Source organism: Scyliorhinus torazame, chromosome 19 (genome assembly GCF_047496885.1).
Source record: "Scyliorhinus torazame isolate Kashiwa2021f chromosome 19, sScyTor2.1, whole genome shotgun sequence".
Classification (NCBI taxonomy): Eukaryota; Metazoa; Chordata; class Chondrichthyes; order Carcharhiniformes; family Scyliorhinidae; genus Scyliorhinus; species Scyliorhinus torazame.
The window spans coordinates 53,371,837-53,388,113 of NC_092725.1; the positions used below are offsets into that span (position 1 = coordinate 53,371,837).

General features: G+C 47.5%; 1 protein-coding gene across 3 annotated transcripts in view; it reads left to right on the top strand.

Annotated features, from left to right (window-relative positions):
- The window catches only part of svopl (SVOP-like), a 180,152-nt gene that overhangs the window by 77,672 nt on the left and 86,203 nt on the right, over positions 1–16,277 (top strand). For all 3 annotated transcript variants that reach the window (XM_072484285.1, XM_072484286.1, XM_072484284.1), the window contains 2 exons: positions 8,927–9,021; positions 13,949–14,047. In XM_072484285.1, the coding sequence (XP_072340386.1) occupies positions 8,927–9,021; positions 13,949–14,047 (194 nt within the window). The remainder of the gene's footprint in view (positions 1–8,926; positions 9,022–13,948; positions 14,048–16,277) is intronic.

Here is a 16,277-nt window from a genome sequence, read left to right on the forward strand (position 1 = left end):
TCGGGAGAGGAGCGGGATCGGGGGAAGGAGGGGAATGGGGGGGGGGGAGATTAATGAGGTTGGTTGAGCTGACGGGCACAGCCTCATCCTATGCAAATCTGGAGATGGTGAGGGCCTCCATGGTCCTCCTGGCATGTCGGACCCTTGACGTCGCCTGTCCTCCATCCTCCGGCTCCTCCGCAGGCTTGTCCTCCAGTCCCAATGGCCTGTTCTGTCCTACTCAGACAAGGCCGCATGTCACTCCTCCTCCACCTCCAGGATTTCCTCGCTGCTGTGCCAGGTTGTGGAGGGCACAGCAGACCACCACAAAGCGGGAGACCCTTGGGGGTGTACTGTAGGGTACCACCAGAGCGATCCAGACATTGGGATCTCATTTTCAGCAGTCCGATGCACCACTCAACAACAACACGGGTGGCAACTTGGGCCTCATTATAACGGGTTCCCGCCTCGGTCTCTGGCCTCTGCACTGTCGTCATCAGCCATGACCTCATGGGGTATCCCTTGTCCCCCATGAGCCAACCAGTCATACTGGGGTGGTCCTCAAAGGCACCGGAATCTCTCAGTGCCCCAGGATGTAGCTGTCATGTAAGCTCCCAGGGTAGCAGGCACACACATGCACGATACGAAGGCGGTGGCCGCCTACGACCTTGCATTCAAGGAGTGGAATCCCTTCCTGTTAATATAGGGCACTCCCTGATGCCCTGGTGCTCGCAAGGCGACATGCGTACCATCGGTCACCCCTAGACCTGAGGCATCCCAATGGCAGAACATACTGCAGCCCGGGCATCTTGGTGGGCCTAGTCCAGGTGATGAATCAGATGCAGGGCATCCGTGACCTCCTGGATGCACGTCTGGGCTACAGCTCGTGAAATGCCACACAGGTCCCCGCTCGATCCCTGGAATAATAATAATAATCTTTATTAATGTCACAAATAGGCTTACATTGTATGTTGCAGTATCATGCAATACTGCTATTGCATGACAGAACAAAGAACAAAGAAAAGTACAGCACAGGAACAGGCCCTTCGGCCCTCCAAGCCTACGCTGACCATGCTGCCCATCTAAACTAAAATCTTCTACACTTCCAGGGTCTGTATCCCTCTATTCCCATCCCATTCATGTATTTGTCAAGATGCCCCTTAAATGTCACTATCGTCCCTGCTTCCACCACCTCCTTCGGCAGCGAGTTCCAGGCACCCACTACCGTCTGTGTAAAAAAAACTTACCTCGTACATCAACTCTAAACCTTGCCCCTCGCACCTTAAACCTATGCCCCTTAGTAATTGACCCCTCTACCCTGGGAAAAAGTCTCTGACTATCCACTCTGTCTATGCCCCTCATAATTTTGTAGACCTCCATCAGGTCGCCCCTCAACCTCCATCGTTCCAGTGAGAACAAACCAAGTTTATTCAACCTCTCCTCATAGCTAATGCCCTCCATACCAGGCAACATTCTGGTAAATCTCTTTTGCACCCTCTCTAAAACCTCCACATCCTTCTGGTAGTTTGGCAACCAGAATTGAACACTATACTCCAAGTGTGGCCTAACTAAGGTTCTATACAGCTGCACACTGGGGCACTCAGAGATCCTGGTGTCTTCGAGGCCCACCCAAGAATGACTAGTTGGCTCATGGGGGACGAGGGGTACCCACTGAGGTCATGGCTGATGACATTGAAGTTAATGAAAATCCCCTAGTCGTCACACTCCGGCGCCTGTTCGGATACAGAGGGACAATTCAGAATGTCCAATTTACCTAACAAGCACGTTTTTCAGGAGTTTGGGGAGGAAATCGGAACACCCAGAGGAAACCCCCGCAGACGCGGGGAGAACGTGTAGACTCTGCACAGACCCAAGCCAATGCAGTGGCATAAAACCTGAGGGCTGCGGTGACCTTCGGCCACCAGGAGCGGATGTCCTCCTCCTCCACGGGGTGCCAAGTCGGAAATTTAGAGTGAAGTAACCCTGTCCTCAACTTGGTCTCCATGTGCAGACCTTCCTATGTACAGTAACCCTGTCAAATTCCTCAATGCATGGCTCAGGTCAACTCTACTAGTTGGCAGAACAACTGGTTCGTGATGTGGAGCGAGGCCAACATTGCAGGTTCAATTCCCGTACTTCTCAACCTTGTCCCTCGCCTGAAGTGTGGTGATCTCCGGTTAAATCACCACTAGTCAGTTCTCCCCCTCAAAGTGGGAAGCAGCCTATGGTCACCTGGGACTCTGGCTAGTGTACTTCCCTTTGTTGGCTCCCAATGTCCATAGCAGCTGAAATGAAAAAGTGACAAAGAAAGTACTCCTATTTCTAAAGCATCTTTTCAGGTCCAAAACCCTTTACAGCCAGTGGTGTGTTATTACTGATGTGTTTTTATGACACAATGGAGAAAATCCCGCAGTCAACCTGTACACAACAAACTCACGCAAAATAATGAGACAATCTGCTTTTTAACAATGTCAGCTGAGGGGCGTATCGTGGCCAGGATGCCAGGAGGAATCTGCTCTTTCCAGCAGTGCCAAGGAACTTTCCATGCCCACCTCAGAGGGTGGATAGACCTCACATCTCACCAGAAAGGCAGTGTTTCTGACAACTCTGAGGTGATTTAGCACCTTTCAAACTGTAAATATTTCCTTCCACAGAAAATGGCATAATACCTTGCTAAAACTGTATCTTTATCACACTAGAAAAATCTACCAATCTCCAGACACCCTGGTTTCTGATCAAAGCAAAGTGAATCGCCCATTACGCTGGTGCCTCGGGATGCAGTACTTCAGCTTTACCACAATGCGATCGAATTGATAGATCATCTTGGAGATGAAATAAGCCTTTGGTGGCTTTGCAAAATGGTCAATAGAGATTTGGTAGCCCCTTTTATGCTTTAAAAAAATTGCATTAAATGTTTAGGTCATATTCTGCCAACACTGTGACTCAGTGTGGTGGCGACCTGATATTTTACATCAGACAAGGCATCTTTTTGGGGGGATTGACATTTGTTTTGTTTGGGTTAATGCAATGTTATCAGCTCTTTAACAAGCTAATGCCTGAGAAATGTGTTGTCCTGGGATCCGCATGAGGAGGTATTCCGGGGGCACAAGTTAAATTGAGGATAATTGAACATTTTGTTACATAAAGGGAATAAAACTGTGGATTATATTCCCAGGAAAGTGGGAATATCAATAGTTTTAAGAGACTATCCACTGGGGAGTGGGAAAGATAGGACCGGGGGAGTTTGGTGATGGGTGGTTGTGTGAAGTCGAATTATGAAGTAAGGGGATTGTTGAGCCAGTGGATCCTTATTCCTAAAGATTTCCGTGTGACATTTTTGATCATTGAACAGGGGATAATATTTCATAGATTGAGTGTGTTGACACATAGCACCAAAATTGAAGTTAAGATGCGGATTGACCATGAACTAGCCGAATGGTCAACTTCTGTTCCTATATTCCCAATCATTTAATGTAAAGCGTCTCACTACCAAACTGTAATGTGGAGATGCCGGCTTTGGACTGGGGTGAGCACAGTAAGAAGTCTTACAACACCAGGTTAAAGTCCAACAGGTTTGTTTCAAATCACTAGCTGTGATCATTAGCAAATCCTGAAGGACGCGCGACAACGCAGAATCGCCGAACAGAAACTTCATAGAATCATAGAATGTACAGTGCAGAAGGAGGCCATTTGGTCGATCAAGTCTTCACTGGCCCTTGGAAAGAGCACCCCACTTAAGCACACACCTCCTCCACCACATCCCCTTAATCCAGTAACCCCAATTAACCTTTTTGGACACTTAAGAGCAATTTAGCGTGGCGAATCCACCCAACCTGCACATCTTTGGACTGTGGGAGGAAACTGGAGCACCGAAGGAAACTCACGCACACACTGGGAGGATGTGCAGACTCCGCACAGACAGTGACCCAAGCCGAGAATCGAACCTGGGACCCTGGAGCTGTGAAGCAACTGTGCTAACCACTATGCTACCGTGCTGCCCCCAACTTACAGCCAAGTTCTGCACACATGAGTACGGCCTCAACCGGGACCTTGGATTCATGTCGATTTACATTCACCCCCCACCATCTGTCCTGGCTTGAGACAATTCACACCTCTTTAATCTGGGATTACCCCTCTCTCTGGATCTGTAAAGACTTAATTACCTGCAAACGCTCACATTCAAAGCATCGTCTTGCATCTTTGACATTGTCTATATATATGTTTCTGGAACCTACCTCTTCATTCACCTGAGGAAGGAGCAGTGCTCCGAAAGCTAGTGATTTGAAACAAACCTGTTGGACTTTCGCCTGGTGTTGTAAGACTTCTTACTGTACCAAACTGTTGGCACAGTTCAACTTGATCATGGGCAGGTATTCAATCTTCAGCTTGATCCATATTGGGTCATCAAGTATGTTTACACGTATGTTTAATTCCTGGGGCAGTTTGAGAGCCAGACACAATTGAGAAAGATTTTTGAAAAACCGTTTTCCTTGTTGGTTTAGCTGCAGAGGGAGGCGATGGTGTAGTGGTATTGTCACTCGACTGGTAATCCAGTGACCCAGGGTAATGCTCTGAGGCCCCGGGTTCGAATCCCACCGTGACAAATGGTGAAATTTGAAGTAATTTTTAAAAAAATCTAATGATGACCACGATTATAGCCAGATTGTCGTAAAAACCCACCTGGTTCACTAATGTCCTTCTGGAAGGGAAATCTGCCGTCCTTACCCGGTCTGGCCTACATGTGACTCCAGACCCACAAAGCAATGTGGTTGACTCTTCACTGCCCCCCTCTGAAATGGCCTAGCGAGCCACTCAGTTCAAGGGCAATTAGGGATGGGCAACAAATGCTGGCCCAGCCAGCGACGCCCACGTCCCAAGAACAAATTTTTAAACAAAAGACGGGTGGGAAGCAAATCTCAGATGAATTCCTCCTCCGTTTACTCAGTTGATTTTCTTTGCCGCTCACACGGGCATGTGAGAGATTATGGGGGTTTAATTCGGAGTGGGTTGGAAGTGGGCAGGAGTTTAGAAGAGGTAAAGTTGACCGTTTGCATATGTGTGTGTGTGCGAGTTAATCGGACTCTGAGCCACGGACATCTGCATTTAACTGCAGAACGATGGGCTGTGTGAGAGAAAAGCCCTCTGGAGAGGGCGTTGCCAATTGTAATATTTTCATTGCTCCGCAAAAAGCAATATTAATTGGGATTTATCTGTGATAAAACAGTCATGCATTTATATAATTCTTTCTGTGACCACCAGATGTCTCAAAGGGCTTTCCAGTCGATGAAGTACTTGTTGAAGTGTAGCCACCATTGTAATGTAGACAATAATGGAAGTCCTCATAGGCCCCGAGGACCATAGGCTGCTTCCCCAGAGCGCGGTGGATACAGGGACAGTGAGTAAATTGAAGGAGGAGTTAGACAGGTTTTTAATTGGTAATGGGTTGAAGGGTTATGGAGAACGGGCAGGACGCTGGAGTTTAGGCCAGGATGCGATCAGCCATGATCGAGTGGCGGAGCAGACTCGATGGGCCAAATGGCTTAATTCTGCTCCTATATCCTATGAACTTATGAACTGGCAGTGATTTCACCTGAGGATCACCACACCTCAGGCGAGCGGCAAGGTTGAGAATAACCTCAGCCAGTAGGAGAATCCCCTCTAAAGTTCCAGCCCCTTATCGTAAATCAATGCCCCCTGATTATTGACCCTTAAGGGGAAAAGTTATTTTCTACCTACCCAATCTATGTCCCTCATAATTTTGTACACTTCAATCAGGTCCCCCCTCTGCCTTCTCTGCTCTGCCTCCACTTTATGTGCAAGAATCACTTCTATTGCTTTAACTTATTAGTTCTGTCGGTTAAATAAAATTGTAAACCCTGCAAATGTGGCTGGCAGTCAACATCTATAAAATGTCCGGAAAATGCCATATGACACAGCTTTCGATGGTACGAATGCGGTCAGGCACATTTAAAAAAGAAAATTTAGAGTACCCAGTTATTTTTTTCCAATTAAGGGGGAATTTAGTGTGGCCAATCCACCTACCCAGCACATCTTTGCGTTGGGGAGGTGAGACCCACGCAGACACAGGGAGAATGTGCAAATTCCACATGGACAGTGACCCAGGGTCGGGATCGAAAATGGGTCCTCAGTGCTGTGAGGCAGCAGTGCTAACCACTGCGCCACCATTTTGCCCATCAGGCACATTTAGCTGTTTATTATTTTTTGTACAGTAAAATAACGAAGGTAGTTTGCTATATCCTGTAATCGTGCAGTCCCGTCTGTCTGAGTCCGGGTGTGTTGAATTAATCGTCTCAAAGTAAAGCCAAGTTTGAAGGCCACCTTGGGCACATAGTCGCTACAGTGTGAGGAAACAGATATTCTCAATGGGCGTAGAAACACCGTCCTATGTCAATATGAGGGATTTTAGTCGAGTAGAGAGGGAGAAAATGTTTCAGCTGATTTAGGGTGATTAACTGGCAAACACAGATTCAGGATCATTGTCAAGAACCAGAGATTTTGTTTTCTAAAATATTTTTATTAAAGATATTCCAACTTAACAATAGATTTTACAACCAAACTCACATTACCACAGCAGGTGTTATCGGCCAGGGTTTAGGGAACCCCAAAGTGTATCATGGAGTTCACCTGACCCACAACTTTTAATAGATTGTGGTATGGGGAGCACATGGCCCACTCTACAGCAGTGGTACAGCAGAAATCGCAAAGTATTTTTTTAAGCAAAACAATGTTTATTCTATGAACTCAAGTTCACCTTTTTAAAACATACAGTGAACATCTTAGCAACCATCAATTCAAATATAACCCCAAAAGAATACAACATTAAGCAATCCTTAAGCTGTCCTTTTAACATCCATAAGACTTTTTTAAAAAAACCTTTAAAACACAAAGATCAGGTTTAAATTCACTATTGAGATCAGTTATTAGTTTTAAATCACCAAAGGATCGATTTACAGTCTTTAGATTACAGAGAAAGAGAGACTAATACACCTTCTGACTGTGACTGCAGCTATCCAGCTCTGAAAACAAAACTAAAACATACCCTGCAGCAAACAGCCTAAAACGGAAGAAAAAAGCTGACATAGACAGTCCAGCTCCACCCATACTCTGACATCACTGATAAACACCCATTTCTTAAAGGTGCTCTCACACGATATAGGTGATACATAAAAAGCAACAGAACAAAAACCCTGCCCAGGAAAAGGCAACTGGTAGATCGGAGAAACCCACCCTCAAATCCTTTGCTCAGCTTAACCTAACACACATGTGATAAAGACATACCAGTCACATCCAACATTAGTGAAGACACAAACTAATTCAAACTAGGCTGAATTTAACCCAATGAAAGCTCAAAGAACAAAGAGAACAATACAGCACAGGAACAGGCCCTTCGGCCCTCCAAGTCTGTACCGGTCATGATATCACCCTTGGCCAAAGCTTCCTAGTGCCGTATTCCCATATGCCCATCCTATCCATGTATTTGTCAAGATGCCTTTTGAACGGAGTTAATGTATCTACTTCCACAACCTCCCCTGGCAACGTGTTCCAGGCACTCACCACCCTCTGCATAAAAAACTTGCCTCGCAAGTCTCCTCTAAACTTTGCCCCATGGACCTTAAATCTATGCCCCTAGTGACTGACCTCTCCACCCTAGGAAAGAGTGCCTGCCCATCCATGCCTTCCATAAACTTTGCCCCATGGACCTTAAACCTATGCCCACTAATGACTGACTTCTCCACCCTGGGAAAGAGTGCCTGCCCATCCATGCCTCCCGTAATCTTATAGACCTCTATCAGGTCGCCCCTCAATCTCCATCGTTCTACTGAAAACAGTCTGAGTCTATTCACCCTCTTCGCAGAGCTAATACCCTCCATACCAGGCAACATCCTGGTAAATCTCCTCTGCACCCTCTCCAAAGCCTCCATCACCTTCCGGTAGTGTGATGACCAGAATTGTGCGCAATATTCCAAGTGCGGCCTTAACAAGATTCTTTACAACTGTAGCATGATTTGCCAGTTTTTATACTCGATGCCCCGTCCAATGAAGGCAAGCATTCCATGTGCTTTCTTGACTACCTTGTCCACTTGTGTTGCCATTTTCAAAGATCTGTGGACCTGTACGTCCAGATCTCTCTGACTTTTGTACGGATTAAGCTCCATTTGCTATTCCTCTGCCCAAGTCTCCAACTTATTTATGTCCTGCTATATCCTCTGACATTCCTCAACACTATCTGCCACGCCACCAACCTTGATGTTATCCATGAACGTTACTTCCAAATCGTTTATGTATACTACAAACAACAGAGGCCCCAGCACTGAAGGTTGTGGAACCCCATTAGTCACAACTTTCCATTCAGATAAACACCCTTCTACTGCTACCCTTTGCCATCTGTGACCGAACCTCTTCTGTATCAATCTTACCACCTCGCCTCTGATCCCGTGTGATTTCACCTTTTGTACCAGTCTACCATGAGGCACCTTGGTAAAGAACATCCACCGCCCTCCCCTCATCAATCATCTTTATCACCTCCTCAAAAAACTCAATCAAGTTAGTGAGGCACGACCTCCCCTTCACAAAACCATGCTGTCTATCGCTAATGAATCCATTTGTTCCCAAATGGGTATAAATCCTGTCCCTGAGAATTCGCTCCAATAATTTACCTACTACCGACGTGAGGCTCACCGGCCTATAGTTTCCTGAATTATCCCTGCTACCTTTCTTAAACAGCGGTACCACATTAGCTATACTCCAGTCCTCTGGGATCTCACCTGTAGCCAATGAGGATACAAAGATGTCAGTTCAAGGCTCAGTGTGCCAACCCAAATATAGGAACCAATAACTATGCAACCATCCCTCAGCCGGGGTGAAGCTGTAATGACAGAATAATGTTCCATTTCAAATTCAGTCAGTGACTCGTTTTGTTTTTCAGCCCCCAAAAAATCGTACACCGTTGAAGAAGCCGTGGAAACTATTGGATTTGGGCGATTCCATATTTTACTCCTCACCATCATGGGTAGTACCAGCGTGAGTATTGGTAGAATAGATATTGTAGTGACCTCTGGAGTATATACTGTTTTGCCATTGCTTTCAACAAGTGAATAATACAGGGCAGCGACAGGTAGAGCAACTGAATTAAAACAAAAATTGTTGGATATACTCAGTAGGCCTGGCAGCATCTGTGGAGAGAAAAACAGAGTTAACAGATGGAGCCTTGCCATATTTTTTCCAAAGTGACGGTTCCGGTGAGAATCCCACCAGCAGCGACGTCGGGAACCCTCACCGAATTTTGAGCCTCTTTAACAAAGTTTTCTTTCCCCCCCGTGCTTCACGCCTGCGGCGGCTGTCTTCTGATACTCTCGTCCCAGGAAACCCGAATCTCTGAAATCAGTGGGATTTAAACACCTCCCCAGCACTTGTTCCAAGTCACGTTGGGGGAATGGCTGCCAGGAAGACACCACCATGCTTCGCGGAGGGAGCCCTCACCAAACTCTGGGATGGTGTGGCGCAGAGGCGTTGACACCCTCTTCCCACGATCGCACAGACATCCATGAGGCAAGGTCACCACCTCTGCCCGGGAGAAAATGACCATGATAGTGAGTGCCAGCTTGCCCTCCATAAGAGGGCGAGGCTACAGTGCTGGAGGAAGATGAATGACCTTCTTTGTGATGGTGATGAGAGACTTCACCATAACACCTTGCATTGGCGGTCACATCTATGGCACCTCTCTGTTATGTAGATGTGAGTGTGAGCCTTGGAGTTTAATGTTTTTAGGCTTGGGTTCCAAAGGGTTAAAAATTGGGTGTCAATCAGTGGCACACTCATGCATTGCAATGCTGACTAAATTGGCACAACTGACTTGTCAAGGCAGGGTCAGGGAGCTGATTAGGCAACTGACTTCCCCTTGTGGCAGCTGAGGCACACCTGATGTGTGTGAAGATGGCAATTAGCATGTTAACTTCATCCTTGGAGGGCACCCTCATTCCCCAGCTTTCATGGGCTGCAGATTAAATAAGCATTCCAGTTTGAACAGCCAGCCACCCAGGCACTAATTCCTGACAGCCTGGCCTCCATAACCAACTTCCATACACCTCACGCCCTCTGGCTTCGCAGTGCTGCCTGAGTGTGGGGATTCATACTCATTGAGCTCATCCTCCCTCCCTGTGTGAGGGTCTTCAGCTGTCATGAGGCTGGAAAACTCCCCTTGTCAGAGTCCCCCACTCTGTCCAGGCAGCCTGGCCTCCCCATGGGACCCCAACTAAGAACCTCACAGTCACCCCCAGTGCTGACCCTATGGATTCACCTGCTCCCAGCTGCCACTCTGGAAGGGCCTCCGTGGTTATATGGCCACACTCCCTGCAAGGAGGACACGGAAAGCACTGCCTGCAAACCAGCCGCCAGACCCCTTTAACCCGAGATGCTCTCAGACCTGAAGGGCTGCCTGTGAGCGACACCACCTCCCGAGATGAAAATACTGAACCCGCCCCCCGCCCAGTCCGTGTCCTCTCCACTGCCCCTCTGCGACTGGCACCTTGGAGGGTGATGACGACCTGAGTACTCACCTCCGATATCCCCTTCAGAGGTGAGGTCGGCAGGTTCCAGTTTGCATAGAATGCAGGTCCGTTGATTGCATTCAACTTCCCTACTCCTCATGGAGTGGAAAGGCGCTTACAAAGCAGGATGCTTTGATATCTGGTGGATATCCCAGATCCTGAGAGGGCTGTGGAGGGTTGTCACACTGGCGAACTATGCATTTTCGTTGAGAGGGTAAGTCTCGGCTGGAGGGCTCACTAATGATATTATAATGTATTAAAATGAGGTTCCCAACCTTCCCTGCACTTTTCTTATTATGCCACCGCCAACGGAGGGGAAAATGGATCTTGCCAAATTTTCTCTCCCTGTCGCTGTTCTCATTGGCGGCTAACATGGGGTCAAAATTCCCCCCCCCCCCTTCCCGGTTTCAGGTTGATGGCCCTTTCACCAGGACTGGGAAAAGTTAGAATTGTCGATAGGTTTTAAGCAGGCGAAATGGGGGAGGGTGGAAAAAGAACAGAAGAGATGGTGAGCGGTGACAAGAGTGGAGGATTGGAGAGTTGGTGGCGCAGAGCCAAAGGCAGTGATAATGGATCAAGCAAAGGAGCAGAAGATGTGTGCGGAAGAGGTGTGAATGGCGGGATAATTCATAGCTGCCGTCTGAAAGCAAAGGCTGGGGGGAAGACGAGAAGAAAACCAAAACCCGCAGAAGAAAAGGAAACAAAATGGGGGCAGAGATCATGGCCTGAAATTGTTGAACTCAGTGCTGAGTCCAGAAGATGCAAAGCTTTGAATCAAAAATGAGGTGCTGTGCATCCAGATACGAACATCCGAAGGTATGAAATAGGAGCATGCAGTAGGCCATTCAGCCCCTCGAGCCAGCTCCACCATTCAGTAAAATCATGGCCGAACCGTCGTGTTCCCCATCTACCCCCATAACATTTGATTCCCTTGCCCAACAAGAATTTATCTGTCTCTGCCTTGAAAATAGTCAATCACCCCGACTCCACAGTCTTCTGAGGCAGAGAGTTCCAAAGTTCCAACCCTCTGAGAGAAAACAATTCTCCTCACCTCGATTTTAGAACAGTGCCCCTGGATTCTGGACTCACCCACAAGAGGAAACATCCTTTCCACATCCACCTTGTCAAGACTGTTCAGGATCATACAAACCTCAATCAAATCACCCCTCACTCTTCTAAACTCAAGTGGAAACAAACCCAGTCTGTCTAAGCTATCCTCATAAGAAAACCTGTTCATTCCACGTCAGTACAGCCAAGTGCAATGTAATACCTGGTCCTTTTAAAAAGTGCTGAGTCATGTTGTCTTTATTCACCCTCCAACAGACAGAATCTTAAAAATCACAGTAAACATACGAGTGGAATTGGAAGGATTAATTGAGGAGGAATTTCCACCCTGTCATGCCAAATCAAAGCCATTGGGTTTAGCATTTTAACAAATCTCTTTGTTAAGTTCCCTTGATAAACCAGACCATCTGAGAATGGTGAGGGGGGGGGTGTAAGTTTGGGCAGGATGGCCTTTTCAGCCAGAGCTAATTGAGGCTATGATGTGGGCAATTAATGCCCTCTTAATGGTCCTGTCAGACCATAATCTCTTCCCCCCCCATTTTGTTTCCTGTCACCTTTGGCATTCAGCCAGCAGAGGACAAGGGACTTGCCACGTGAGAAGCCCTGCTAGATTTGCTTGTGTGCTCCCAGTTCTTCTCATTCAAAGCCCTGATCAAGAGATCTGGCATTGGACAGGAGGGTTTGGGGGCTGGTGAGAGCCACCCGCTGGCCGTTTCTTCAGACCCCCTTTTCCCGCAACTGCCATCCCACCCTCACTCATTGTGATCCTTTGACAATATTAGGTCATTGGTGGGTGCAGTGTAGGCAGCTGGCACTGCTCCCAGTGGTGCTGGCAGCTAATGAAGAGCTACCGACCTCTGACTGGCTGGCAACTCTATTTCTTCCCCTGTGGTCCTAAACCCTGGGGAGGGCCTGCTCCTGGCCAGCTGAGTGCCTGACAGGTATTCGACACAGCAGGCCTTCCCCAGCGGAGGTAACGCAGGCCCTTGCTGGCTCCCCACCTTCCGGGTACGACCCCAGTTACCTGGATTGAGTTCTGCCCAGAGTGACGCAGAAAGCAGCCATGGAAGTCAGATCGACTTTCACATCACAGAAACAGGCCTTTCTATTCGGTAGTGTTCTGCCAGTGTTTAGGCATCACACAAGCTCCTCTCATGAGTTCATCTTGGGCTATTTGTTTCCCCTCGTGTGCCTGAGTACACCATGTAGCAGCATCAACAGTGTGGCACTCTCTCCATGCCAACATAGGTTATGTGCTCAAAATCCTACACTGGGGCTTGAACTCTCCACCTGCTGACTCAGATTTGAGAGTGTGACCACAGAGCCAGCCGGCTCATGTCCGTCAAGGGGTGAAGAGGGTAAGTACCACAGAGCCAAGAGAATATTTTGATCTTGAAACATGATAATTGAGGGGAATATTGTAGAGATAGTAAACACTGGCCATTCTGTCCCAAAAGTCAATAGTCAATGGTGAGGTTCTGGAGGAGAACAGATGAGAAGCTGAATTGGTTACTCATAGCCTTTATCTTCTCCTGGGTGGGCTGCAACCAAGGCGAAAGAGGCCCATCTGCCTTCTCAATGGGAGACCAGCCAGAGCCATCAGATGCAAGCATATCAACCCAATGTTCAGATCTGGCAGTAGGGTCTCCACATGCTGAAACTGTCTGGAGTGAGAGCTGAACTCAATCATCTGACAAAGGGGAAAGGACTGTTTGAGTGGCAGTAATCACTTTATTCCAATGTCCCTGCCCCACTGGATATCATCCAAGTGCCATTCGGGGTTCCACCCACCAGGGCTATCTGGAAAAGAACTGGAATCCTTTCCACTGTGACTGCCATCATTTTTCGTGTGGCATGGCGGCACAGTGGTTAGCACTGCTGCTTCACAGTGCCAGGGACCCGGGTTCAATTCCAGCCTTGGGCGACTGTCTGTAGGGAATTTGCATGTTCTCCCCCTGTTGGTGTGAGTTTTCTCCGGGTGCTCCTGATTCCTCCCACAGTCCAAAGATGAGCAGGTTAGGTGGATTGGCCACAGTAAATTGCCCCTTACTGTCCAGTGATGCACAGGTTAGGGGAATAGGGCAGTGGAGTGGGTTAGGTGGGGTGCTCTTTCAGAGGGTTGGGGCAGACTCAATGGGTCGAATGACGGAACCCTGTGGGTCTCTGAGGTGGGAGTGCTTTCAGTAAATAAGCTGCTGTTCACTCCAATCAATTGTGTAGAAATGGAATTCTGAGTGGGTCAACGGAGGTTAACAGGTGAAATTGTTTGAGGATATGTTGAAATCTTTGAATATGATTGAATCTTGATTTTAACCTTTCCCTGGTTGTTCCTTCAGGTGGCTGAAGCCATGGAGATCATGCTGCTGGCAGTCATTTCCCCAGTCATTCGTTGTGAATGGCGTTTGGAGGAATGGCAAGTTGCCATGGTTACCACAGTAAGTCTACTCCTGTGCACTTCCATTCCTACTTGGGGCATTATGTCTCTGTGCTGTAGCCTCTTCAGTTAGCTCTCTTTGATTCAAGAGTGGCATTGTATTACAGCACGTTTATGACGATTGTTAAGAGCCATATCCAATCCAAATCTCCGCAAGCACGCAGTGTGCTGACTTCTTGTTCTACTTGATGAGAAGGATTTCAGCTTCTCCATGTCTACAGGCTTTTAAAACTGTACGCCTGGAGTTGTTTGGCTCCACTTTTCCGACTCACTCGTCTATTTAGGTGTCTTGCACTGTGAACCCTTCTCTTTGGTTTTCCAATGAAGTAATTTCTAACTTGGAGTGTTATTGTTAATGATTTCTTTCACATTTAAGAGATGTCCTTGTCCTTGTATTTACATGTACCTTTCACAACCTCAAGATATCCCAAATTTATTTTCGTTCAGCAATGTGGAATCTTATCAAATGCTTTTGGAAGTCCGTGGAAACTACGGGTGGGATCTTACGGCTGGTCTTGCAAACACGGAGAGAATGTGCAAACTCCATGTAATTAACATAGATTAAAATAGAATTTACAGTGCAGAAGGAGGCCATTCGGCCCATCGAGACTGTACCGGCTCTTGGAAAGAGCACCCTACCCAAGGTCAACACCTCCACCCTATCCCCATAACCCAGTAACCCCACCCAACACTAAGGGCAATTTTGGACACTAAGGGCAATTTATCATGGCTAATCCACCTAACCCGCACATCTTTGGACTGTGGGAGGAAACCGGAGCACCCGGAGGCAACCCACGCACACACGGGGAGGATGTGCAGACTCCGCACAGACAGCGACCCAAGCCGGAATCGAACCTGGGCCCCTGGAGCTGTGAAGCAATTGTGCTATCCACAATGCTACCGTGCTGCCCCGTCCAGAAGCGGGATCGAACCTGGGACCTCGGTCCACCATCTTCTGGTGGGCAATTAGGGCTGGGCAATAAATGCTGGCCTAGCCAACGATGCCCACGCCCTGTAAATTAATTTCAAACAATTGAAAGTGTATGGAAATGTTCTCTCTTGTTTTGTTTAAAACCCGAGGAATTTGATCCTGGGGATTGGTCACCCTTTATGATTGTTATTATTTTGAATAATGTTTTATTGACTGTGTTAACTTTAGTGAGTTCCAGTTCCTGATTCATTATTAGTTTTTTGAATGCGCGCTAAGTTATTGTCTTCCTCTGTTGAAACGTATAAGATGCGAAGGGGATTGGCAGGTTTGCTGTGTAGGGGATGTTTCCTCTCGTGTGAGAATCTAGAACTAGGAGTTTTAAAAGAAGTGATTTCCTATTTAAAATGGAGTTGAGGAGAAATGTGAGATGTAACAGCCTTGTCCCGATACCATAAGACAGAGGAGCAGAATTAGGCCACTCGGCCCATTGAGTCTGCTCCACCATTCAATCGTGGCTGATGTTTTACTCATCCCCATTCTCCTGCCTTCTCCCCATAACCCCTGATCCCCTTATTAATCAAGAACCTATTTATCTCTGTCTTAAAGACACTCAGTGATTTGGCCTCCACAGCCTTCTGAGGCAAAGAGTTCCACAGATTCACCACCCTCTGGCTGAAGAAATTACTCCTCATCTCTGTTTTAAAGGATCGTCCCTTCAGTCTAAGGCTATGCCCTCGGGTCTAGTTTTTTCTACTCATGGGAACATCCTCTCCACGTCCTCACAGTATCCTGTAAGCTTCAATAAGATCTCCCCTCATCCTTCCAAATCCCAATGAATACAGACCCAGAATCCTCAACTACTTCTCAACGACTACACAATGAAATCAACAAGTTCCATCCCACCATCAGGCTCACCATGGACTACTCTCCAAAATCGTTTGCATTCTTGAACACATTCATCTCCATCAAGGACAGTCACCTCAACACTTGGCTTTACCGCAAGCCCACGGATAACCTCACTATGCTCCACTTCTCCAGCTTCCACCCTAAACACATTAAAGAAGCCATCCCCTATGGACAAGCCCTCCGTATACACAGGATCTGCCCAGACGAGGAGGAGCGTAACAGACGTCTACAGACGCTGAAAGATGCCCTCGTACGAACGGGATATGGCACTCGACTCATCGATCAACAGTTCCAACACGCCACAGCAAAAAACGCACCGACCTCCTCAGAAGACAAACGCGAGACACAACCGACAGAATACCCTTCGTCGTCCAGTACTTCCCCGGAGCGGAGA